Below are 27,621 nucleotides of genomic sequence, written 5' to 3' on the forward strand. Positions count from 1 at the left end.
CATTCAACAATATATTATGAGCATCTTTTCTCACCTTAGTAAATACTTCCAGGACATCATTTTTAATGGTGGCGTTGTATTCCCATATATGAACCTATCCTAAGTTGTTCAGCAAATTCCCTAATGCTGGACACATAGGTGGTTTCCAGTATTTTACCACCATAAGTAGTGCTGCATCAGACATTGTGCTAGATATTTTATTAGCCCATGTTCATCCTCTACCCGTCTCCACCATGCTATTCGCTTCAGGAAGCTGACCTTTGCAAGACTGCATCGTTGACCTTCCTCCCTCTCCTGTGGGTTTGATCAATGGGAGGTACCAGCAAGAAATCAGACAGCAGAAGAAGAGGGACACAAGCGTATTTATCTCCCCAGGTCCTCCCTGAAGGGTTACTAGATGGTGGTGTCCATGGACATAAGAACTTGAATTCATCTGGTGGGAGGTTCTGTCCTACAGCTACTCTCCCTGGGCTCCTGTAACAGTCCCTTCCTTTGCACCTTCATGCGTAGGGTGGCGCCCCCATCACTGCTAGCCCAAGTACTCCACCGACCCTTGTAGGCTTCCCTGAATCTGACTCATGTCTTTGGAAACAGTCCTTCGTTACATTCTCTCCACTTATCCAGTTTAAGTGTGCCATCTGTTTCTTGCTAGGACCCTAACAAATATAAACAATTTTGTAAGTAAATCCCTCTACATATTTTTATTATCATCACATGATAAATTTCTGAAACTGGAATTACTCGATCAAAGAGATGTATATTTTTACGATCTTGCCAACTTGTCTTCAGTAGACCCTTCCTCCAGCAGTGCATGAGAATGTCAGCCTTCAGACCGCTTGTCCAGCTGGGTATTATAATTTCTTTTCGTCTTTCGCTGTGTTCATAAACACTGCTATAATATGGAGTCATGTCTTCAAAAGTGTGTGTTAGGGGGAGATTACCTATTAATCATTTGAGTCTATTTACTTTGGCTGTTCTTGAATAATTTTTGTGTTGTCCTCTGCTATACCTATTATAAATTGACATGCTAGCCCACACTTGGTCTTTAAGAATTCATTAAAATTTACCTGATTTCATCTTACCCATTTGCGTAAGGGCCGCCTCTACCCCTATGCTCTGTCAAAGGTGAAATCGTTTTGGGGTCACATCTCTCTTTGCAGAATCTTGCCACTCTTTGGACTTCAGTGACGTTGGTTGACTTGTGACCACAGTTCTCCTGGGCTCAAGAAAAGTTATGATTTTGTAGGTTACCTAGCTTTTTCTTGGGACTTCCTACATCATGAGGTGAAGTACCGCTCCCCATTTAATTTTTTGAAACTTTAATGAAATCTTAAGGATCTTTTTATAAGAGCAAAACATCAAACTATCCAATACCCACATTCAATGTGCTAACAGAAAGAATCGATATCCTGCTTCTGACGTGCAAAATGGAAAACTACTTATATAAATGTCGAGGAGTATGAATTGCTTAATAACGAAAAATGTTCCCCAGCTGCCATGTGCACCTGCAGCAATGTTGAAGTTATATAATTTGTGAGTATCTCCAGAACTACTGATTAGAACACAAAGAGGAGGGAAAATGGACACTGGAAACTACTGGGAAAAAGCTATTTCGTTTTGTAAGATTCTATTGCATCCACGCTATCTGAAAGGCAGGACTTGATAAGTTCATTTGTTTTTGTTTACCTGCATGTTTACATCAGTGAAATCCTCTGCAAAGTCTAAAACCACGTTTCCAATGTCGGCACAGCTTTCTGAAGCGATCACCTTTTGTGTTGAGGACATAGTATAAGTGATGTGGAGAAGCATTTCCCTGGTGCCTAAATGGTGTAAATTATGAGCAGAGAGAAGCTTCTAGAGGCCCAGGCAGAGCCCTCTTGCCCAGGTCTAAGGGCAGTACTGATCTAACTCATCTATGTTTTGATAATTAAATGAGTAAAAAGACTTAGAACTGTACTTGTCACACAGGTAAGGTACAGTGAATGGAAGCTGTTATAATTATCACGATTTCTCAACATTGATGAGACATATTAGCTTTATGTATCTTAAGGATACTGATTTAAGTCCCTGTGGCCTTTTATTTATTTATTTTAAATTAATTAATTTATTTTTATTTTTGGCTGCGTTGGGTCTCTGTTGCTGTGCGGGCTTTCTCTAGTTGCGGGAGCGGGGGCTACTCTTCGTTGTGGTGTGCGGGCTTCTCATTGGGTGGCTTCTCTTGTTGCAGAGCACGGGCTCTAAGTGCGTGGGCTTCAGTTTTTGTGGCCCTCGGGCTCAGTAGTTGTGGCTCGCGGGCTCGAGAGTGCAGGCTCAGTAGTTGGGCACACGGGCTTAGTTGCTCTGCAGCATGTGGGATCTTCCTGGACCAGGGCTCGAACCCTTGTCCCCTGCATTGGCAGGCGGATTCTTAACCACTGTGCCACCGGGGAAGCCCTATGGCCTTTTATGTAGATTCCAAGTTCCAAAATAATTCTATTTGGTATTTCTTTAAATGTTAACTATCCCTTCTTGGTTGCCAAAAACGTTCTTTATTATTAAAGTTCAACAATTTAAAATATTTATTCAGATTTCTTGTTTTAAACGATAATATTTGACAGGACACTGGGAACATTTTTGAACTTCAAGCTCGGCTTATTTTTGTTTCCAATTCTAGGAAATGCTCCTCATTACAACCCTGATTAAGCTGCTAGTCTAGTACTTCCTCAGAAATTCTTTTTAATCTACAGTTGTTGGCATGTACATACAATGGAATATTACTCAGCCATAAAAAGAAACAAAATTGAGTTATCTGTAGTGAGATGGATGGACCTAGCGTCTGTCATACAGAGTGAAGTAAGTCAGAAAGAGAAAAACAAATACTGTATGCTAACACACATATATGGAATCTAAAAAAAAAAAGGGTCATGAAGAACTAGGGGCAAGACAGGAATAAGGATGCAGACCTACTAGAAAATGGACTTGAGGACATGGGGAGGTGGAAGGGTAAGCTGGGACAAAGAGAGAGTGGTAGTGTATATATGTCCAAATATGTACAAATGTAAAATAGATAGCTAGTGGGAAGCAGTCACATAGCACAGGGAGATAAGCTCAGTGCTTTGTGACCAGCTAGAAGGGTGGGATAGGGAGGGTGGGAGGGAGGGAGACGCAAGAGGGAAGAGATATGGGGATGTATGTATATGTATAACTGATTCACTTCGTTATAAAGCAGAAACTAACACACCATTGTAAAGCAATTATACTCCAATAAAAAAGTTTAAAAAAAAATCCACAATTGTATTGCCGTGTCCTAATGCTTAGGTCAATAATTGTGCTGGTAATACCATAACTCTCTTACTCAGTCCTTCCGTGTCTTGAATTTGATTTTTCAATTAATCTTTGGCATTACTGATTGGCTATAGTATAGACTTAATTATATAGTTATATACTTTTACTAAGCATAAAACATTTAAGTATTATCTTAATTTTTATAGCACTTACAAACACATTAAAGTAGTTTTATCCTAATCTGTTTTTCCTCTAGATCTCTTCTAGAGATCCCAAGCAGATCTAACATTCTGCTTGAAATTTGTATTTCTACAGTTGGTTTTGGCTTTGTTCTTTTTGTACTATTACATTTTTTTTTATTGGTCTCAGGCTATTTTCTCCCATTCCTCTTTCTGTGAGTATTTTTCTACTGATTTTTGATGTTGAAGCTTTTGTTTCAGATGCTTTCATTTGTATTTTAGAGGATTTTGGCAGTTCCAGTAGATACTACAAAAAAGTGTGTTTACACTTTATAGGTCATCCTTTACACCTTAGAAACAAGCTCCAAAAATGTGACTTTACATTTAGGGCATCAACCATGTTAGAAACCTTCAATTCACATGAATAACCTTTGATATTAAAAAAACAAATATAGAATCATTAATGTACTGTTCTTCTTAATGACATAATTATATCAGTATCTTTATCTGTAAAGTATTTTAATTAATGAAATATGAACCAAGAAGCAAAGTTTAGCAGTTAGCCTCACTTTAATGAGGCAAATGTTATGGAAAATGTTTTCAGCTCTTTTCCATTTAAGAACAGTCTTAGTTTCCTCAATAAGGTAGCAAATGAGAACTGGCTCCTTGTGCCACCTACTTACTCAGGTTTCTTTCCCTGAGAACTTCTACCAGTAATTGGTCAATATCAGATTGATCTTTATTGAACTGTGCAAGGAAAATCACTGGGATAAATCTCCGTGTCCTATTTGTGAACATCTAGTTCATCATGCTCAGTAGACAGTGACTGCCAGCATTGTTAGAAATTTGTTGGTTTTTTTTTAAATTTCACATTAAAAAATATTGTTGTGTTTATCAAAGTAATACTTGTAATTAATTTTTTAAATCATATAGATCATAAAGAAATTGAATCCATAATTAATAACCTTCCAAAACAGAAAGCAACAGGCTGAGATGGGTTCATGGGTGATTTCTACAAAACATTTAAGAAAGAAATTATACCAATTCTCTACAATCTCTTTCAGAGAACAGTAGCAGAGGGAATAATCCCTAACTCATTCTATGAGGCTGACATTACCCTAATACCAAAACCAGATAAAGACATAATAAGAAAATTACAGACCAATTTCTCTCATGAACGTATGTACAAAAATCCTCAACAAAATATTAACAAATCGAATCCAAAAAAGTCTGAAAAGAATTATACACCATGACCAAGTAGGATTTATCACAGATATGCAAGGCTGGGTCAACATCTGAAAATCAATCAGCATAATCCATTACACTGACCAACTGAAAAAGAAAAACCACATGATTATATCAATAGATGCAGAAGCAGCATTTGACAAAATCCAACACTCATTAGTGATAAAAACTCTCAGTGAACTGGAAGTAGAGGGGAACTTTCTCAACTTGATAAGGACTATCTACAAAAAAAGTACAACTAATATCAGACTTCATGGTGAGAAACTCAAAGCTTTAAGACAACGATGTTGTCCCCTCTCAGCTCTTCTTTTCAACGTGGAACTGAAGTCCTTGCTAATGCAACAAGACAAGAAAAGGGTGGTACAGCCACTTTGGAAGACAGTTTGGTGGTTTCTTATAAAACTAAACATTCTCTTACCATATGATCTAGCAATCATACTCCTCGGTATTTACCCAAAGAACGTGAAAACTTATGTCCACACGGATATCCACATGGATATTTATAGCAGTTTCATTCATAACTGCCGAAACTTGGAAGCAACCAAGATGTCCTTCAGTAGGTAAATGGATAAACTGTGGTACATCCAGACAATGAAATACCATTCAGCACCAAAAAGAAATGAGCCCCCAAAGACATGGAGGAAGCTAAATGCATATTACTAAGTGAAAGAAGCCAATCTAAAAAGACTACAGGGGCTTCCCTGGTGGCGCAGTGGCTGCGAGTCCGCCTGCAGGGGCAGGGGAGAGTCCGATGCTAGAGGACACGGGTTCGTGCCCCGGTCCGGGAGGATCCTGCATGCCGCGCAGCGGCTGGGCCCGTGAGCCATGGCCGCTGGGCCTGTGCGTCCGGAGCCTGTGCTCCGCAGCGGGAGAGGCCACAACGGTGAGAGGCCCGCATACCGCAAAAAAAAAAAAAAAGACTACATACTGTGTAATTCCAACCATATGACATTCTGGAAAAGGCAAAACTATAGAGACAATAAAAAGATCAGTGTTTGCCGGGCAGGGGAGGGGAGATGATAGGCAGAGCACAGAGACTTTTTAAGGTAGTAAAAATACTCTGTATATTAGAATAATGGATCTATGTCATTATATTTTTATCCAAACCCATAGTATATACAACACTAAGAGTGAACCCTAAGGTAAACTATGGACTTTGGGTGATAATGATGTGTAGGTGCATCCTGGGACTTCCCTGGTGGTGCAGTGGTTAAGAATCTGCCTGCCAATGCAGGGGACACGGGTTTGAGCCCTGGTCCAGGAAGATCCCACATGCTGCAGAGCAACTAAGCCCGTGTGCCACACCTACTGAGCCTGCACTCTAGAGCCCACGCGCCGCAACTACTGAGCCCGTGTGCTGCAACTACTGAAGCCTGTGTGCCTAGAGCCTGTGCTCCACAACAAGAGAAGCCACCACAATAAGAAGCCTGTGCATGACAACGAAGAGTAACCCCCACTCACCACAACTAGAGAAAGCTTCCGTGCAGCAACAAAGACCCAATGCAGCCAAAAATAATGAATAAATGGATTTGCCTTAAAAAAATAATAATAAATAATAAATTTTTTTAATCTTTAAAAATAAACATCTAAAAAAAAACAAAGTAGGTGCATCCTTGCTAAAAAATACACCATTTTGGTGAGTGATCTTGATAATGGAAGAGGCTATGCATGTGTGGGAGCAGAGGGTATATGAGAAACCTCTGCACCTGCCTCTTAATTTTGTTATAAATCTAAAACTACTCTAAAAAACTCAAGTGTGGGACTTCCCTGGTGGCACAGTGGTTAAGACTCCGCACTCCCAATGCAGGGGGCCCGGGTTCAATCCCTGGTCAGGGAACTAGATCCCACATGTATGCTGCAACTAAGAGTTCACATGCCACAACTAAGAAGGCTGCATGCTGCAACTAAGGAGCTGGCGAGCTGCAACTAAGCAACCCGCCTGCCAAAATTAAGATCCAGCGCAACCAAATAAAAAAAAAAAAAATCAAGTGTACTAAAATGTAGCAAATAATAAATGCCCAACCATAGGACTATGATTAATAAATGATACATTAAAAACTATAATGCAGCTATCAAATATAATTGTGAATGCTTTCAATTATGTGGGTAAATACTTACAAAACAATATCAATCCAGAAGAGTATAATATGAAATTGTATTTATAGTATACTCTCAATATTTAAGAATATGTGCATGGAAAAAGACTGAAAGAAATATCCTACATTATTAACAGTGATTGTCTCTACACAGTCATATTATGGGCGATTATATGACTTCCTTCTTAATACTTAATTCCTGTATTCTCCAAAATTTCTACAATATTATTGTATTTGCCCCCCCCAAAAAAAATTCTTTTGGAAAAATATTCCTAAATAATAAGGGTAATTCAAGGATACATAATACATTATTTTAAAACTAATAATGAATGTGAGGGGATGGATGTGCTAACTAACCTTATTGTGGTAAACACTTTGCAATATATGTGTGTATACAGATGTATCAAATCATCACCTTGTACACCTTAAACTTACACAATGTTATATGTCAGTTACATCTCAATAAAGCTGTAAAGAAAATTTAATAGAAATTATAATACGGCTTCCCTGGTGGCGCAGTGGTTGAGAGTCCGCCTGTTGATGCTGGGGACACGGGTTCATGCCCCGGTCCGGGAAGATCCCACATGCCACGGAGCAGCTAGGCCCGTGAGCCATGGCCGCTAAGCCTGCGCGTCCGGAGCCTGTGCTCCGCAACGGGAGAGGCCACAACAGTGAGAGGCCTGCGTACCGCAAAAAAAAAAAAAAATTATAATAACATTACAAATCAATTTACAAAAATTCAAAACAGTAGCTAGAATAAAATTTATATTTTGAGAATATAGCAATAAAAAGGCAATTATTACATACACATATAACATATAAATGAAATTTATTTATGAATGTTTAGATGCATACACTTGAAAGTTACCAAATAGGATAAAAAATACATGAAAAGAATACATGGCATTATCAAGTGGAGCTTACTCAAGAATTTAAGGATGTTTTAGTATCATGAAAACCATGAATATAATCATATTAGGTAACTTAAATGATTAACATTATATGATTATATCAAAAGATACCAATTCCTACCAAAAGCTTCTAATAAACAAGAATAAAGGATGTTATTTCCCTTATTATAATAGAGAATATTTGTTTAAAACCAATAATTAACTTCATATTAAATGAGGAAATATCCAAAAATATCTTATTACAGTTTTATTTAACAAAAAGATATAATAGAAATACATAAGACAAATATTTTTGCAGCTACAATTTTATATTTAAAAAAAAAAAACCAGACAAGCCATCTAATACTGTTAGAACAAAGACAACTCACCTAAAGACAAATATTTTGAAAATCAATAGCATTGTGAAGATAGAGATTCCCATACTTAGTAGCAATACAGATATATTTAGCCAAGAAAGAATTTATGCAATAAGGGATATTCATGACCTAGACAAAAACATGAACAAATTATAATGAAAGAAATCAAGAAATACGTCAATAATGAAGACTTAATTCCTTGATGGAAAGAGTTAGTATCATAAACATAAGTCATAAAGAATTAATTTTAGACCTAGACAATTCAAACCGAAGCATCAAAATGATGTTTACCTTATATAACACATTCCTCAGGGAAAAAAGATCCTTTGAATACTAAAAACATGTGAGGAGAAAGAAAATCAACGAGAGCAATATGATACTGAATCAACAGATTCAAACGCAGAGTTTAATTCATTATACGGCAAAAACTATTTAACTACCAAGTGTTATAATTACCAAAAAAGTAAATAATGTTTTTGCTCAAAGCCGGGGAATAAAAGCATTGCAATGCAATGTACGAAGTGCTAGAGCTTTGAGAACACTAGGAGAGCTGCCTGTCTTGGGGTCAGGAAAGGCTAACCTGACATTTTAAATAATCTAATTTTGCCAGGTTTTGAAGCAGGAGGAGGGAAGGAGTGGCACTTACAGGGAGCATCATTTGCAAATAGAGTCACAAGATAAAATGGCACATCCCCAAAACTGCAAGTAGGTCAATACACGCAATATTGGGCTGCATTTTAAGAACTCAATTAAAAGTCAATATTTTAAAATCAGAAAATTTATCATAAAAATTTCTGGATTTGTGGCTGCTTTTGACAAATTGGATGATACGTCAAATTGGGCCCCGCATTCCCACGTGGAAGCAAGAGGCAGTTGTCCCTTTTAGATGGGACAGTTTGCCACGGCACTTCCTCTATTCCCCCATTCCGCTCACATCCACCTCACTTTATCCATTTATCTTAACTTTCTAGTCCCTGTAGGGATTTGAGTTTTATGACTTCTATCCTCCGTGATGGGGACCAATGAAGGTTATGGCAGAAAAAAGCAATACGATTAGGTTTGCATTTCAAAAGGTCAACCAGGCAGCAGGGGGAGAGAAGGGTGGTAAGCAGATCAATGACATCCACAAAAGCCTATTATATTAAAAATTACAATGGGGGTACCATCCTTGAAGTGGAACAGGGGTCCATCTCGCACTTCCTACAAAAAACTCTCCCAAGACAGACTTGAAAACCACTGAGTTATGAATCTGTAAATTAAATGCAAGAGGTGATGAGGGTTTAGAAAAAGGCAGTGTGTTGGGGATGGAAAGAAAGGGGTAGAGAGGATAAAAATTTGCAAGATTTTTAAAGTGGAAAATTCTGCAACACGGGGTAACCAATCTGACACAGGGAATAAGAAGAAAGGAAAAGTATAGGACAATTTGCAGGTTTTTGGCTTAAGTCATTTGGTGCTGACACTCCAAAATAAAGAACAAAAGGAGGAACAAGTCTGGAGGAAAGTCAGTCATTCAATTTAGGGTATTTGGAATCTGTGAAGCCTACAGATGTGCAGCTTCATCTCATAAGCCCTGATAAACTGCCAAAGAAATTCTAATCTGATAACTCTCTAACAGCTGAACCATCAAATTAAAATAAGAGACAGGTATGATTACATAAAATGTTTTTATAGGATGAATACCAATGGAACTAAGATTAAAATGCAATATTATAGAATTGAATAAAATATTGCAACAAAGATTACAAAGGGTCAACAACTTCATATATAAAGGCATAATTATAAGATATATAAAAAGAGGGGCTTCCCTGGTGGCACAATGGTTGAGAGTCCGCTTGCCGATGCTGGGAACACGGGTTCGTGCCCCGGTGGTCCGGGAAGATCCCACATGCCGCAGAGCGGCTGGGCCCGTGAGCCATGGCCACTGAGCCTGCGCGTCCGGAGCCTGTGCTCCGCAACAGGAGAGGCCACAGTAGTGAGAGGTCCGCGAACGGCCAAAAAAAAAAAAAAAAAAAAAAAAAAAAAAAAAAATATATATATATATATATATATATATAAAACACAATAATGTAAAAATCTACTAAGTCTTTTAATGTAAAGAATATGCATTTATACACTATACTGTTTCCATTAAGGATTTAACATGGCTTACAAAAGAAATATAACAGTAAAAGAATAAAACGTAAATAATAATAATAAAATATAAAGATAATTTTTTAATTAGCACCGGAGAAATTGTAACTAAGAAAAAAGAAGCAAATACGCAAAACATAAGAGCTTTCAGAAATACTGTTGTTGGCAAGCAAAATGAAGAGCTTAACATAAGTTGCGTGGCTCTTACTGTCCATTAGGAGAAAACACAGCACCTTCTCACTTTAAAAAGGACAGTTTTGCACACCTCCCCCAATGGAAAAGAAAAGTTTTCATGATTAAAAATTTTCTAGGGGCTTCCCCGGTGGCGCAGTGGTTGAGAGTCCGCCTGCCGATGCAGGGCACACGGGTTCGTGCCCCGGTCCGGGAAGATGCCACATGCAGCAGAGCGGCTGGGCCCGTGAGCCGTGGCCGCTGAGCCTGCGCATCCGGAGCCTGTGCTCCGCCACGGGAGAGGCCACAACGGTGAGAGGCCCACGTACCGAAAAAAAAAAAAAAAAATCTAAGTTAAATAAATTTAGCTTGATGAAAAGCTCACTACGTTGGCCCTATTTCTCAAATGTTATGTTATTGCCAGACAGTTAAATTAAAAAAAAGAAAAAAAACTTTACACACCAACATTTGTGGCTATTAATACAACAAACACAGGAAAGAATTTCACAAAGCTGCTTCTCTGTGGTACCCCTTGATGAAAACAAGGAAATAAACAGCAGGTACAACTAAAAAGAGACAGCTGGGTGGGCAGGGGCAGAGAGAAGGGGGGAAGGGAGAAGTCAGTATGGAATGGGCGAGGTATATAGATTTCTGATGGTCCATCCTGATCACAGAAAGAATGGATACAACTTAGAGGAATGTATGAGCTACGCATCCTTCATACTACAGGAATCTGAGACTTTGGTAAAAGAAATGGAGAGTACACAGAGTGAGGTAGAAGTCTCTGGTGAGCACCCGTAAGTTATATACTCTGCAGTGTCGGCCAAGGATGGATCCACGAGAGTTGGATATCATATCATATCCAGTCAACATGCTTTTACGAAAATTAAGGAGCCTATTAAAGGCCAAGTCACATCAGCACAGAGGAGGGCCCCAGCAATTAAAGGGCATGTACAAACTACACAAAATAAAGACACATGGAAAGAAGACATACGGAAGAATATTTACTTGCATATATATATATATATATATATATATATATATTTTTTTTTTTTTAACCCATGCCCCCTGCAATGGAAGCACAGAGTCCTAACCACTGGACCGCCAGGGAATTCCCGCATGTATTTTTAAAGAAATGAAAATCAAGAGTATCATTCAGCAACTATACGTGAAGCAAAAGTAAAGAATAACGTAAAAACTTAATATTGCGTGGATTTTAAGAAAAGAGTTATATTCAAAATTTGTTAGAATCAATATATCCCAGAATAATGGAACTAGTTAAGCAAACGATGATACATTAGTGTATCTGTGCATGAAAATGATTACACATGATAAATGTGAACAAATATGGAGAGATGCTTATGGAATATTAAGCAAAAAAAAAAAAAAAAGAGCATAAAGTGTATGTAGTCCCTGAATACCACAATGTAAAAACTATGTATATGGGCGTACAGAAAAGCACTTGGCTGGGTCTCAGAACAAGTCCGCAGGAGCCTGCCCCTTTAAGAGCTCTGGCCGGCCAGCCCGGGGAAAGCTCTCAGGAACTGCAGGATTTGCCCAGGACTGACCTCATCTACTCTCAGGTTTTACTCTCCCTTTGCCTGTTCAATGTCTAACCTCATCCTCAACCACGCACCCCCAATTTTATCCTCCCAATCTGGCATTTTCTCCTTCTCCATCTTCTTTAATTCTCACCACCACCTGTGAGGTAGGTATCATTATGGCTATTATTAATAAACGATTAAATGAGTGAATGGTTACAAATTAAATCTCAACAGAAGCTTTGTTTTCAGACCTTCCAATTGGACAACGTTCTTCTTATTTCGCTGACATCCTCTAAGGTTTACCTGCACATGGCTTCTTGGCTGACGCAGCAGGGCCAGAGACCAGAGGACCAGCCTCTGCAGCCCTAGCTACGTGTACTCCTTGTTTCTCAAGGCCCTGGGAATGCTCAGCAGAAGAAGCTGAATTATCTAAAAAGAAGAAGAAAAAGATGAGGTTTCCTGACATACCCCTTTACTCTAAATTTCATTCTACGTTGGGATCATCAGCCCAGCTAATCAGATCACCGATAAAACTCCCAACACTTTGTATTTGGAGAGTTCGTGTCTTCCGGAGTAAAATATACATATATATTTATATATCTCAACAGCAAGCAGAAAGTCACATTTCATAGCTAGGAGAGACCCACTAAACAAGACCAGATCAAGAGAATAACAGGCCCTACCCACAGTACAGGGCAGAATGTCCCTGCCACCATTTAGGGACACAACTACACAGCCTCTGACACTGGTACATGCAGAACCCTCCCTACCTTCAAACCACCACTCATAGTCGGCCACTACCATCCCAACACAAGAAAATTCCATAGTAAAGCTTAGGGACTCTGACTTTGATGATCTGGTTTTCCTATCAGCAATTCTCCAAAGCCCACCACCCAATGAAACTGATTTTCAGCTATAAGCAAATCTAATGGAATAAGTACTCTTGCATTGTGATTTAAGAAAACCAAGCCACACTTTATAGACCTTAAAAAAGGACAGACTATGTGGCAATATGAGAAGATATTTATGATGCAGTAGAACGTGAAAACGAAAGATACTAAACTAATGCAGACTTTGACCACCACTGGACTAGTATTTTCTAGTAACAGGACTGAAGGGCCTATAATTAAATAGTACCAATTATTATGGATTAGAGTGAGTGGAGTCATATGTGATTTTTATTTTTACTCTCTATTTTCCAAATTCTTCTGTAATGTCGTTAAAATTTCCTAAAAATTTAAGAAAAAACTTTAACTCAATTTAATGAAAGAAAGCCATCCCTACATTATCCTTACCTAGATTCTAGTCACTAGCCCACCTCCCTCCTCTTTTCACCTACCAAAGCAGTTAAGACTGTTCTTCCTACTTCCTGACCCCCAACTTACCGAGGAGCTACACTGTTCAAACACTTGGGCAGAGGCTATTAGCTGGCAGCGCTGAAAATAAACTCCATCCCTTCCCTCCTTTGGTTAGAACCACAGCTCCATATCATAGAATGTTGACTGATGAAGCTTCCCCAAGGACAGAGCAGCAATTAACCTAGGAAGTGCTTTTTCCCCAGACTCACTCTCAGCTCAGCACTACACTGTTGACAGTGTTTTGTCTACCTCTGAGAGTCTCACCTTTATTTTCAAGCATCTTGTGCAGCTTCATGTGCTTGTAGGTAGCAATTATCTGAAAATTAACGACACTTGGAATATTCAATCCTTGGTCCTGCAGCAGCTGCAGGGATGTAGCGTGAATTAGCTGATGAGACCGCTTGCACTTCGGCAGCCTGCACTCTCCCCTGACAAAGGACTTGCACACGTGAAACTTGTTGCATTTATCCTTGAGGTTGCAGTAACCATACAGGGCTTCACCTTTGTTGTAGAGCAAACAGACCTGGTACAGAAGTGAAGCAACACTTAGGACATTCATTTTCACTGTATCTCTTAAGCCAATAAAGGACAGCTTCTCTAAATGGCACCTTCTGATCATCAGTGGCTGTTAAAATCATCATGGGGGCTTCCCTGGTGGCGCAGTGGTTGAGAGTCCGCCTGCCAATGCAGGGGACGCGGGTTCGTGCCCCGGTCTAGGAGGATCCCACATGCCGCGGAGCGGCTGGGTCTGTGAGCCATGGCCACTGAGCCTGCGCGTCCGGAGCCTGTGCTCCGCAACGGGAGAGGCCACAACAGTGAGAGGCCCGCGTACCGCAAAAAAAAAAAAAAAAAAAAAAAAAGTGGGCAGAAGATCTAAATAGACACTTCTCCAAAGAAGACATACAGATGGCCAAGAGACACATGAAAAGATGCTCAACATCACGAATTATTAGAGAAATGCAAATGAAAACTACAATGAAGTATCACCTCATACCTGTCAGAATGGCCATCATCAAAAAATCTACAAATAAATGCTGGCAAGGGTGTGGAGAAAAGGGAACCCTCCTACACTGTTGGTGGGAATGTAAATTGGTACAATCATTATGGAGAACAGTATGGACACTAAAACTAGAGCTACCATATGATCCAGCAATCCCACTCCTAGGCATATATCCAGAGAAAACCGTAATTCGAAAAGATACATGCACCCCAATGTTCATTGCAGCACTATTTACAATAGCCAGGACATGGAAGCAACCTAAATGTCCATCAACAGAGGAATGGATAAAGAAGATGTGGCACATACATGCAATGCAGTATTACTCAGCCATAAAAAAAAAAGAATGAAATAATGCCATCTGCAGCAACACGTATGGATCCAGAGACTGTCATACTGAGTGAAGTAAGACAAAGATATCATATGATACTGCTTATATGTGGAATCTAAAAACATGATACAAATGAACTTATTTACAAAACAGAAATAGAGTCACAGATGTAAAAAAAAAAAACAACTTATGGTTACCAGAGGGGAAAGGAGGAGGGATAAATTGGGAGATTGGGATTGACATATACAGACTACTATATATAAAACATAACTAATAAGGACCTACTGCATAGCACAGGGAACTCTACTCAATACTCCGTAATGACCTACATGGGAAAAGAATCTAAAGAAGAGTGGATATATGTGTCTGTAAAACTGATTCACTTTGCTGTACAGCAGAATCTAACACAACATTGTAAATCAACTATTCTCCAATAAAAAATTTTTTTAAAGTCATGGTGATATAATATACAGCATAAAGAATATGGTCAATAATACTGTAATAACTTTGTATGCAGACAGATGATTATTAGACTTACCATGGTGATCATTCCATATGTATTTAAACGTCACACATATGAAACCAACATAATACTGCACATCAATTATACTTCAATCAGTAAGCCAAAACACGGTATGCTGCCTGTGATTGTGATGCCAATTTTCTAAAATGAACCCATAATTTTAGTGCAATTCCTACCTCCCCCAAAGAATTCCTATAAAATAGTTTTAGGAATTTGAATGATTCCAAAGCTCATCTGAAAAAGGAAAGAAGTGAGAATCAATTAATGAAAAAAAGAAACAGGAAGCCAGAACAGTTTTTTGAAAAATATAAGCATTAAAATAAAAATGTAAAAAAACTCACAAAATGAGTGTAAGTTAAGGCTTCTACAAGACAGTAGTAAGCACATATGGTCTTAATTGCTCAGCTCTAGTAAATCTTGAAGCAATAGATTATTCTGACTTGGGGGCTAGGTCTAGGATCTGTTTTCTTTGATCTCCTGTACATTCTGGAACCAGTATCACACAGTTTAATGAAAGTAGTTTATATTTTAAGATATGATGGTTTGAGTCTCTATGCCCAGTTTATTATAAAAGGATATATAACTCAGGAATAGTTGGATGGAAGAGATGCATAGGGCAAGGTATGTGGGAAAGGGTGTGGAGCTTCCATGCTTTATCTGGGCGCCACTCTCCCGGCACCTCCACATGTTCACCAACCTGGAAGCTCTCCTAAAGCCATCCTTTTGGGTTTTTTATGGAGGCTTCATTACATAGGCATGATTGTTTAAATCACGGGCCATTGGTAATTGAACTCAATCTCTAGGCCCTTTTCCCTCCCAGGAGGTGGGAGTGGGACTGAAAGTTCCAACCTTCTAATCACATGACTGGTTATTAGGGAAACCAGCTCCCATCCCTAGGTTACCTAGAGGCTTTCCAAAAGTCACCACGTGAACATAACAAAAGTCACTTTTTATCGCTCTCACGTTTGAAATGTACACACTGTTATATTTAAAATGGATAACCAGGGACTTCCCTGGTAGTGCAGAGGTTAAGAATCCGCCTGCCAACGGGACATGGGTTCGAGCCCTGGTGCGGGCAGATCCCACATGCCACGGAGCAACTAAGCCTGTGTACCACAACTACTGAAGCCCGCACACCACAAATACTGAGCCCAGGTGCTGCAACTACTGAAGCCCGCGCACCTAGAGCCTGTGCTCTGCAACAGGAGAAGCCATTGCAGTGAGAAGCCCGCTCACCGCAACGAAGAGCAGCCCCTGCTCACCACAACTAGAGAAAGCCCACGCGCAGCAACGAAGACCCAACACAGCCAGAAATTAATAAGTAAATAAATTAATTAATTTTTAAAAAAAGTAAAATGGATAACCAACAAGGACCTACTGTATAGCACAGGAAACTCTGCTCAATATTATGTAACAACCTAAATGGGAAAACAATATGAAAAAAATAGATACATGTATATGTATAATTGAATCACTCTGCTGTACACCTGAAACTATCACTACATTGTTAATCAACTATAATCCAATATAAAATAAAAAGTTAAAAAAAAAATTTAGGAAATTCCAAGGGTCTTAGGAACTCTGTGCCAGGGGCAGAGACAAAGACCAAATATATATTTCTTATTATAAATCACAATATCACAATACTTGCCCCTTATTGATTTTTTATGTGTACTGTACCTATATTACATACTGAATCTTTAGGAGTGTGGCAGAAAGGAATCACCAGGCATTTTCACACACGAGACGTGAGGTACCACTCCTGCCTCATCCACTGTGCTTGTCCAAGGTCCCTGCTGCCTAAGTGGCCGTGTTTTGTGCCACACGCCACACACCTCCAGTTCCAGATGATTAGACCGAAGGCAGGCTCCTATCTTAAATGCAGCTAACCCATCAACTGCTCACAGAACACTGACATAGTCTAGTATGACAAGATGAGGCTGGACCCAGGGTACTCGGGTAGAAGCCATAAAGAAAAAAATGCATTAAGTTTAACAACCGAAAAATGTTAAGCTTCTATAAGTCAAAAAAACTCATCAACACTAAAGGTAAACAGAAGTTGCACTGCCCCTTCTCTCTGAGACAAAACAGACCGCCCCCCCCGCCCCCCTATAGCTGCCGCATCCTCCTCTCCCTTCCTGCCAAGATCTCTCGTAATACTTTCTTTGGGGATTCCAACCCTTCCGTTTAAAAAATTCTTTGTGTATAGCTAAACAGATACAAATGTACTCATTCTGCCATTATAGCAGTTATAATGGGGACCTTTGGAACAACATAATGTAGTTCCAAAACAATCCAAATTAATATCTAAAGCCCCCAAAAAGTAAATGGGGGGGATATTTGTAACAAATGTGACCAAAAAAGGGATCTGTATCGTTAAAGACATCTTATGAATTAACAGGAAAAGACAAACGCCTGGATAGAAAAGTCAACAAAAGTATAAACAGGTAATTCACAGAACACAGGCTTCGTAATCAGACAAAACTAAATTCAAATCTGCCATTTTCTATGTGACCCTGGGCAAGTTATTTAATCGAGCCTCAGTTGCCTCCCCTGTAAAATGGGGACAGGCATACCTCACTCATAGGCTATTATTAATCAGCTAAGGTATACGAATTACTCAGCATTCAGTAAGAACTCAAAAAAAACAGTAGCCATTATTATTATTTCTATACCACACTTCTTGTGTATAAAAGCCCAATAAAATCATAGACTGCAGAAAGGCCAGCACTGTATCATACCCACCCCCCTTCCCCTCAGGCTGTCCTCTGTAAGCAGATTGTTGATGTTCTCCCCTGACTTTTTTCAAGGTGCAGACAATATGAGGGTGACTCCTTAGTGACTCACCTCTGGTAAAAGGCAGGGGTCATTCTGCAAAAGAAGGATCCGAAGCTGGGCCTCATTGAGACCAAACAGTCCCTGGTTTTTCAGGACTTGGATGTTGACAGGTATGTGGATATCATGAGAAAGGGTGCAGGTAGACCTAGAACACAAAGGTCTAGATCAGAGGCCCAGATGAAGGAGGGGCCAGACTGTCAAATCCCTTCCCTAGGGTCACTTTCAACTTGCAGGTGAAGTTATGCAATTTTCCATGAACCCATGGATACTACAGTCTAATAAGCTCTGATAATAAGAAAGCTGGGATGAAGCAACTCCCCTCTCAGAGCCATTTAATTCTGAATGAGGATGCTTTAAGGCCAAAGGGACCCCTCCCCCAGTCATCTGCCTTGACAGAGGGTGCCCGTGGGTGGGTTCTGCAGAGGACCGCACTGGGCCTTCTCCACCCCAAGCGGCTGCGCACCCCACCATCCACCAACCTTAAACAGAAAGCGTGCCTCCTCCCCCCACTCCGCTTTGGGGGGCTAGAGGAAACCGAGGAAGACTGGAGTTAGGAGGCCACCTCTAACGACCTCTTCCAAATCATCCAGCCCTCAGTTTCCTGGAGCGGGGGAGGCAAAGTAAACCGCTCTTTCTAAACCTAGAGAGCACAGACTCGCGTCTGTAAAACTGTGCTCAAGTGGGAAGGGCCGATCTCTGGATAAAGGATCCATGAATCTCATGGGGTCCTCAAATGGCCCCCAAAGGGCCACTGGTGGAAATGAACGCAAAAGTCCCAACCTGTTTATTCCGGCCGTGCTGTGGAAGATCTCGGGGGGCGGGGGGGGGGGAAGAAGCTGCAATGTGGGGCGGGGGAAGCTGTTGAGAAGTCCAAGTCCCGACGATCTTCCGCCTCATTCCGCAGCTGGGAGCGCGGGGAGGCCTCCCAGCGAAGGACCCTGAGAGGCCCCTTCCCGGGGCTTTCCTTCCGCCCTTCCGGAGGGGGGCGTCAGGCCCGGACCAACGACCCCTTTTCTTACTGCTTAGCTGGGTCCCGCTTCCGGCTGGCCAGGCCAGGCCCGCGGCCCGTGCGCCCTGACCGCCGCGTCCCGCCCGCCGCCCCGACCCGTCCGCAGCCTCACCAGCAGTCGCGGTTCGGGCACTTGCCCATCATGTGGCGGCGGCAGAGGTGCAGCTGGTCGCAGGCCTGGCACTCGCCGCGCTGGTAGCGAGCGCAGAGGCGCGCGGAGGACACAGCCACAACCCGCCAGGCCGAGGGGCCGCCGCCGCCGCCGCCCGCGCAGCCCTCGCCGGCCGCCACCTCGGCCTCGGCGTCCCACGGGTCCTCCCGCACCTCCACCTCCTGCAGCAGGAAGCGGTCGGGCCCGGCCTGGCGCAGCACGTCCCGCAGCCGGGCCTCCGAGAGCTCCACGTGGCCGCGCAGATCCTGCAGGAACATGCGGCCGCCGTGGGCGCACAGCACCTTGGTGAGGAACGAGCATACCGTGGGCTCCGCCATGGTCGCGGCCCGGCTCCTCGTGCGGAAATCCGAGGCGGGCAGACTCCTCCCAGTCACGTCCACGACTACAAACCCCGTTCCCGGGGCGGGCCGGGGGGAGGGTGGGCGAGGGGCGGCCGCCCGCGGGCCGCGGCGCAGAGAGGCGGGACCCGGGGCCTGGGTCCACCCTGGGCGCGGATCGGGCGGGGACAGACTTGATTGAGCGCCTGCTCTGCGCCAGGCACCCTTCAAGGTTAAGTCCTCGTCTGGAGGGGCTCGTAGAGTCGGGGGGAATCTGAGATACTGGTAAGGGCTACAAAGAAGATGAAACAGGGAATGTGGTAGAAGTTGCGTAGCTGGACGGCGTTAGGTAGCTGGGAGAGGAAGACCTCAGGACCTAGCCACCAGCCACAGTTGAGCATTTGAAATGTGACCAGTGCGAGTTGGAACGTGCTTCAAGGGTGAAATACACATACACCGGATTTGGAAACTTTAGAATGCAGAGTGTAAACTTCATATTCATGATGTTAAACTGATAATATTTAAATAAAACGTTATTATAATTTCATCTGTTTCTTTTACTTCTAATGTAGCTATGAGAAAATGTAAAATGGCTCACTTTGTATTTCTGTTGGACAGCACCTGTTTAGACCTGTACATTTACTAAGGAACTATCTTTTTGCCCAACACCACGCTGATTTAATGACTATTTTTGAGCCAACCGCTAATGCAGCAACAGAGTATAAAGATGAATAAAACGTAATTGAGGAACTCAACTAGCCGAGTTGCTGTCTTAACAGGGCGGTTGTGAGGATTAAACGAGCTAATGTCACATAAAGAAGCCAAAGAGGAAGGCCACTTTAGCTTCCAGATGCCAGAAGACCTTCTCTGCCGTGTTAAGAAATTTGGATTTACGGAAGACTTTGGGAAGCTACTGAAGGAATTTCCGCTGGCAAGTGACGGGGATCCCTCTGCCTGGAATGCTCCCCCGCACCCCTTTCTAGATGTCTCCTTTTTGTCATTCAACTCTGAGCTTAAATGTCTTCTCTTTAGCAAGGCCCTTCCTAAAGTAGCACCCAGGTCTCTGCATGGAACTTATCACTCATGTCTTTCTTCTTACTTATATATTTGTAGAATTCAAACGTGTGAAAGCAGGAATTTTGTGTGTCTTACTCCTTGCTGTATCCCCAACACTTAAAAACAGTGCCTGGCTATATTGTAGGATAGGTGTTTTTTATTTTGTTTTTGTTTTTTAAAAAAATTTGTAGTAGACAATTTTTCAAGCAGGAAATTAAGAGGACAGTGAAATAAGCACCCATATATATCTATTTCCTCGTGTTATAAAATCTTAACACTTCGTCCTATTTTATTTGCCTGATTGTTTTGGCTGAGAACTTGTAAGTTTCAATTTCAATTTCCAGATAATTCAATCCTAAATACTTCAGTAGGCATGACTTTTAAATATGGTAAATTTTCCTACATAATCCTAACATCATTTTCATAATTAACAAAAGTTAACTGTAACTTTCCTTAACACTTCTAATGTAGGATAGGTGTTTTAGAAAGATCCCTGGCAGTAATGAGAATGGATTTCTAGAAAAGCGGGACAGGATAAGGAATAACAGAAGAGAAACAGGAGTTGAGGGATTATCATCTCAATTTTTATGGTGTTGTTTGCAGTGGGCAATCCAAGAGAAGATGCTCAGTGGGCAGGTGTATTTACAAATCAAGGGCTTAAGAAAGATTGAAGAGACTATCTATTTGAGTGACATCAGAGTACTAGTAATTGGAGCTGTGAGAGCTGATAAGGTCACTCAGCACAAATAAAGTGAGGAACAGAGATGGGAGGATAGAACCTTGGGGAGTAGCAACATCAAACATTTCTGAAAAATTGAGAGCCTGCTACGGCAAAGTAAATAAACAAATGGAACAAATGACTAAGTGGAAAAACTCAAACATCTGCTCATGCTTGGTTTGATGCCACTTTGTATATTTGAATGTAGGTGTTTTTGACAGCAATGGGTTGGCTATACATTGTTTTATTTACATTGAAGTCCATATCAAATGGCAAATTTTACCTTCACTTTAATCATATCTATGTTGCCATATAAAGGTTTTCTCTCTCCATCCAAAGCTTTATGATTAAAAACGAATGAGGGGCTTCCCTGGTGGCGCAGTGGCTGGGAGTCCGCCTGCCGATGCAGGGGACACGGGTTCGTGCCCCAGTCCGGGAAGATCCCACATGCCGCGGAGCGGCTAGGCCCGTGAGCCATGGCCGCTGGGCCTGCGCGTCTGGAGCCTGTGCTCCGCAACGGGAGAGGCCACAACAGTGAGAGGCCTGCGTACCGGAAAAAAATAATAATAATAATAATAAATAAAAACGAATGAGTGGGGACTTCCCTGGTGGCACAGTGGTTAAGACTCCGCCTGCCAATGCAGGGGACACGGGTTTGAGCCCTGGTCTGGGAGGATCCCACATGCCGCGGAGCTACTAAGCCCGTGCGCCACAACTACTGAGCCTGCACTCCAGAGCCCACGAGCCACAACTACTGAAGCCCGCGTGACACAACTACTGAAGCCCATGCGCCTAGAGCCTGTGCTCCGCAACAAGAGAAGCCACCGCAATGAGAAGCCCGCGCACCGCAACGAAGAGTAGCCCCCACTGGCCGCAACTAGAGAAAGCCCACGTGCAGCAACACAGCCTAAATAAATAAATAAATTTATTTTTTAAAAAAAGAGTGGAGAAGGGCTTTTGAAGGAGTGACTGATAGGACAATTCTGCTGAAGATCATTTACATTTTTTTAACTTTTGTGCCTCAGCCTGGCCCTGTTCCCACCCCTAAGGTGCGTCAGCAGTTTCCAGCGTCTCCCTGTCTCAGCCCTTAGACAAAAGATGTGCCAACCAACTGCAGGCTTCTGCATCACAGCCACCCCACCTTCCCCTGGCAGTGTGCTAAAGGCTCCTTGGTCATTGAGTCCTGCAGTGATGAAGCTGGAAGGGGCAACACACATCCTCTATCCCCCATTGAATAAACGGGTGTCTGCAATTGATTATCTTTTTGGAGATACCTGGAAATAGAGCAAATAAAAGCAGCAGAGCCAAAATTAATATTTATTTCCTTTTATTAGATAATCTCAAATGGAGCTTGGAGAAGAACAGGAAGGAATACAACTACTGAATTATAAGAAGTTGAGCTTACGTTATTCAACAAAATTTATCCAATGTATCAGCATATCAAGCAGTCAGCTAGGTATCTGGGGCGGCACAGTGAACAAGACAGGGTGACTCAGCTCTCATGGAGCTCACATTCTAATGCGGAAAGCAGACAACGCCAGGTTGGACAGATGCTTAAAATGAACAAAGTAAGGCGCAAAGTGTTTTAAAAACCAGAGATCCGGGACGCAAGCATCCAATTTAATCTATAGACGGACTCCTTATGGAGGTTAGTAAGCTAATCTAAAGATGCTAGGTGTTAACTGAGTGGTTCTCACTGTGGTATTTTAGAAATTGACGGATTGTTGGCTTCACAATAATTGCGGACTTTTACTGGCATTGAGTGGATGTAGCTAGGGAAAACAGATGCCCTGCAGTGTATGGGTTAGTCCCACACAAAGAATTATTCGGTACCCTATACGACTTTCTAATGTCCTGTTGGACATTTATGTAGGACTTACAGCTCGCCTGAGAAAATATAATTCCTTTTTTCCTCTTAGACAATCTGTAATTTGTCTCGTCCTATTATCCTTATTTCAATTAACGTAACTACGCTCTTTCCCTTCCCACATACAGAGAAGGTATATGGTCTGTTATGACTTACCCTAATACTGGTTTTCATTCTGGTGTCACCCATACTAATAATCTTTCCTTCTCCTGTACTTCTTTACAGGAAATAGCCTCTGATCGACTCTTAAATCCAGACCTATTCACTATAAGTAGAAGTAGGTATCTGTTTCATGATGTCGTATAGCGTGGTCATGCTGAAGCATTTACACATTGATATTCATTTTATCTTTATTACAAACTTCTTTCCTTCTGTTTCTCCATTATAATAGATAGGGCAGTAAATTCATTTCTTAAGAAATTCATGTAGATTGTAGTATCTGAATCATCTCAGGACAGCGAAGGGGATGTTACAAATTGCTCTGAAAGAGGTGAATAGATCTGATAGGGTTTGTGGTTGCCACCATAGTGGCAGTGGGGGAGAGGGCGCTACTGGCATTTAGTATGTGAGAGCCAAGTATGCTGAATATATTGCAATACGTTGGACAGCTCCTCACAATAAGTAATTATTCTGCATGCTATACGAATTTTGAATGTCTCACTAGACATTCGTGTATGACCTAGAGCTCGCCTGCAAGAATATAGTTATTTCCTCATTTTCTCCATTTCGACAATCTGTAGATTTTCTCTTTTTTTAAGTTTATTTTATTTTATTATTTTTTTTTAATTTTTAAATTTTTTTGGCTGCACCACACAGCATGTGGGATCTTAGTTCCCCAACCAGAGATCGAACTACTGCCCCCTGCATTGGAAGCATGGAGTCCTAACCACTGGACTACCAGGGAAGTCCCTAGATTTTCTTGCATAGTATCTTCATTTCAGTTAAGGTGGGTTCGTTCTTTCTCTTATAGAAATAAGTATTATCATATGCAGATAAGTTACTGTATCACTAGTTTTTTTTTTGTTTTTTTTTTTGTATCACTAGTTTTGATTCCAATGTCCACTCGTATCCCTGCTTTTTTATTTTCCCATACTTCTTTATGCAGAATAGCTTCTGATCTCCTACCTTCTTTTAAGTTCAAATTTATTCTTTATAAGTAGATGTAAACGTCTGACTACTTAATGAGGTCTTGTAGTATAGTTGTGCCCAAGTTATGTACCTTTCATCCCCTTTTATGTTGATATTAATTTTATTTAATTTTTACTTTCCTTCTAAAATTGTTTATAGGTAGAGTATATTACCACTGAATTGCATGTTGAGGATAATGAAGAGGATGTTACAAAGTATTTGTCATTAAAAAAAAAAAAAAAAAAAAGGCAGGAATGCTGGGTGAGAACCACCGAGCTAGGTTAAAAGGGGCACCGAAGAACTGAAAGAAAGCCAGGGTGACTGTGAAAGAAAATAAATGAGAGGATAGGGAAGGGAGAGAGCCTCTGGAGCCATGATGATGATTTTGAACTTTATTCTAAAGGCATGATCAGATTTGTGTTTTGAAAGTAAAAAGTTTTAAATTCTTGCTGCTAAGCAAAGAACAACTTAAAAGGCGACAAAGAGATATTTAAAGAGGAAAACATGGGAACTGCTTAGATGTGCAGGAGGAGGGAAAGAAAGGATGACTTCTGCATTTCTGCTTGAGCAGATGTTTTTCTGGGGGAAAAACTGATTTGTTTGAGATAGGCAGATGGAGAGCTCAATTGTGGACATGCTGAATTAGAGACGGCTGTGAAAGATCCAGCTAGAGATGTCCAGTGGGCAGTCGGACAGAGTTGGATACATAGCATCTCTACCATGTGAGGGTCAAGATCAGGAAGTGAAAACTCCAAAACAGAAGCTACCATGAAAAAAATAAGCAAATGAAAATATTTTCGGCAAGCCTCTCAAAAAATAACCCTACCCTAAAACGTATCTTATACATTTGTTACTGTTGGAGCTCTTTAAAAGCCAAGGAGCTGTAGAGATCTCTGCACTGCTCTAAAATCTAATATAAAATCAACTCTAATGCTAATTAATTTTTATAACATACCTGCTGGAAGGAACTGTAACAGGAAATGTTGGCGACTCCTATGCAATGTTGAAAACGAAAATTAGAAGGAAAACCCTGATTCGTAATAAGAAAGGAACTCTTGTTCCAGGCACCTCAGCTGCTCTAAAAACTGATTGTGCTGCAATTCCACACAATCCGTCATATTTAGAAAAAGAAGCCCCTAGCAGGTGCGAGCCTTGTTTGGGGCACTGTTCTCTTCGTTCTGATTCTGTCTCACTAGGAAACTCATCTCACCTCCTTAGGGGCCCATCCTTCAGCAGAGGGCCCTGCTCCTCATTTCCTGACGAGCCTCAACTGCCACAGGGAACGACTACAACAGCTCTCAGATCTCTCAGTCGTGCTTGTGTGAATCTGGTTACTGCAACTCAGTCCCCCAAGATACCAACCAACACTTCATGAAAGTCTGACCTGAAAAAAGCCTTCTCTGTAATCATATTAGTTAGAATATAAATGTCTACTTTGCCGTCATTTCGTAGAGCCCAAATGGGCAGTTAACTCCAGTTGGTTGCTTCTCTCTGAGCCCCACTGAGCAGCTTTTTTTATTGAATTTCAGAAAGAGTCAACCTGGATGGAGTGTCCTAAATAAACGTAGAGATAAAGAGATGCATGCCCCCAAATCAGTTTCACCACAAAGAAAAGGTATAATACTGCAGTTATGTCCGTGCTAGCATTTAAATTGCCCTTACATTTTTTTCCCCAGTGTATCCCTAAGAATTTTCTGCCAACTTTTCACAATCTTCCATCCAAGATTTGCTTGTACTGTCTTATCTCTTTATTTCAATAGGCATTTTTAAATTTCTCTCAAATTTCCCAAATTAATTTTCTTTCAGTTTAACCAAAACAAAACCATGTCATGCAATAAACTAAAAGAGTAGTTGGGAGAGAAAGTTTGCTGCAATTACAGAAGTTTTAGAAGTGAGCCTGTATCAGTTACATCTAAGGCAGTGATTCCCAAACTTTAGACACGTTTCAATCCTCTTCCTGGCTCTCATCCCCAGAAAAAGTGATTTAGTTGGAATGGGGTGAAATCTGGACAGTGGAATGTTTTAGAGCTTCCCAGATGATTCAGATGTGCAGCAAAGTTTGGGAACCACTGATCAAAGGCATTTATAGGAGAGGAAATGTAAGTTTAACTATTATCTGGGGCAGTCTGGTTCTATAAGTGAACAGAATAGTAATGGCATCCTTTATGACGCTGTAACCAACATTTCTAACTAATCACGCAGGCTTTGTCTGTTTCCGTATATTCAATCACATATTCTGGGTAAATCTGATCTTTCTGAGGGATGACAAAAACAGAGGGATTCAACCTTGTATCCACACAGCTGTCATACCGCAGAGGAGGGCTCATGTAAGCCTTATGTCCTTCAATAAAATCTCCAACCAGGACTCGGGCTACAAACATAACGATGTTTTTGGGATCACACAGGCAATTTTTATGGGAATTAATGGCATCTTTTGTGAAGTAATTTCCTAGAAATAATCAGGAAAAGAAAAAGGTTAAGAATTATTATAAAAGAAGATATACAGTTTATAAGATTATTTACACATAATCCCATGATAGGCATTGACCAAGTATATATGTCAGCAATAGCTTACTGATACTTATAACTTTCCTTTGTACTTAAAAAAATGTTCATTATGCAAGTACACTTGAATACAGTGTGTAACCCTACTGAAATAACAGAAACATCTGCTACTCCGCAGGATTCACAGGTATGGGGTTAAGCCACCGGATACCATGAGCAACTGCTGATATCACAGTGGCCCAATTCATGCAAGGCAAGTTGAACTGTAACTGATAAACCAAAGATACTCTAACAGAGTATTATATTGTGTACATTCTAAGGAGGAAAAGTCATTTACTACTATGGGAAGGTTCTGGAAAAAGGGAAAATGGGGACGAGATGTAGCACGAGCAAACAACCGACCCTGGCAGAGCTCTTCAGACAGTTGATCCATCGCCTCAATCCTAAAACAACCTCTGATAATCACTGATGTTTCCAAACGCAGCAGATCAACAACCATTTCCTGACAAATTAAAATTTCCTGGTTTTATTTTTATTATTGCCCAATGTTTTTCTGCCCTTTAAAGGAGTATATATTGCAAATTCTGATTTTCTATGCAAAAATTAATAAGTAAAATGAATTTGCTGTATTTACGATGACACACGTTTAATACATTTTTCTTTTCTTTTGCTTGGTGTTATTATTGATTTTTTTTTTCATAATTAAGATGTTTGAATTCCAGAAATATTGCTTATCCTGAATAAGTCAGATACAGGCCATTCTGGGTAAATGATGTCCAGCTATATTTAGAATTAAAAACTAAAAGTCTGGCTCTACTGACCTACCATTTACACTCCCACTCTCCTTCCCAAACACAGTTAATGGCCTGGTGGGAATACTCTCACACTTGTTTCTATGTATTTACA

The 27,621-nt window shown here is 41.0% G+C and overlaps 2 protein-coding genes across 2 annotated transcripts in view; both read right to left on the reverse strand.

Annotated features, from left to right (window-relative positions):
* Positions 1-11,461: 11,461 nt before the first annotated feature.
* On the reverse strand, positions 11,462-19,512 carry ZC3HAV1L (ZC3HAV1 like). Its single transcript, XM_060020022.1, has 4 exons — positions 19,065-19,512; positions 17,953-18,088; positions 13,519-13,777; positions 11,462-12,325 (listed from the first exon to the last, which is right to left on the reverse strand). Exons 1-4 carry the CDS (start codon positions 19,439-19,441, stop codon positions 12,189-12,191), a joined length of 909 nt encoding a protein of 302 aa, XP_059876005.1. The 5' UTR covers positions 19,442-19,512; the 3' UTR covers positions 11,462-12,188.
* Positions 19,513-22,540: 3,028 nt separating this feature from the next.
* Positions 22,541-27,621, reverse strand: part of ZC3HAV1 (zinc finger CCCH-type containing, antiviral 1) — a 67,345-nt gene continuing 62,264 nt past the window's right edge. The window contains exon 13 of the mRNA XM_060020969.1: positions 22,541-26,659. Coding sequence (XP_059876952.1) covers positions 26,397-26,659 — 263 coding nt within the window. The 3' untranslated portion in view covers positions 22,541-26,396. The remainder of the gene's footprint in view (positions 26,660-27,621) is intronic.

The sequence above is a fragment of the Delphinus delphis genome, chromosome 9, assembly GCF_949987515.2.
Source record: "Delphinus delphis chromosome 9, mDelDel1.2, whole genome shotgun sequence".
Classification (NCBI taxonomy): Eukaryota; Metazoa; Chordata; class Mammalia; order Artiodactyla; family Delphinidae; genus Delphinus; species Delphinus delphis.

Bases quoted from the DNA above. Each gene is read 5' to 3' on its own strand.
- ZC3HAV1L (XM_060020022.1), bottom strand. From the start codon at position 19,441: ATGGCGGAGCCCACGGTATGCTCGTTCCTCACCAAGGTGCTGTGCGCC. The intron at 18,089-19,064 runs GTGAGGCTGCGG...TTTGTGTTCTAG, and splicing joins TGCCCGAACCGCGACTGCTG to GTCTACCTGCACCCTTTCTC. The intron at 13,778-17,952 runs GTGAGTCACTAA...CTTCTGTACCAG, and splicing joins ACCCCTGCCTTTTACCAGAG to GTCTGTTTGCTCTACAACAA.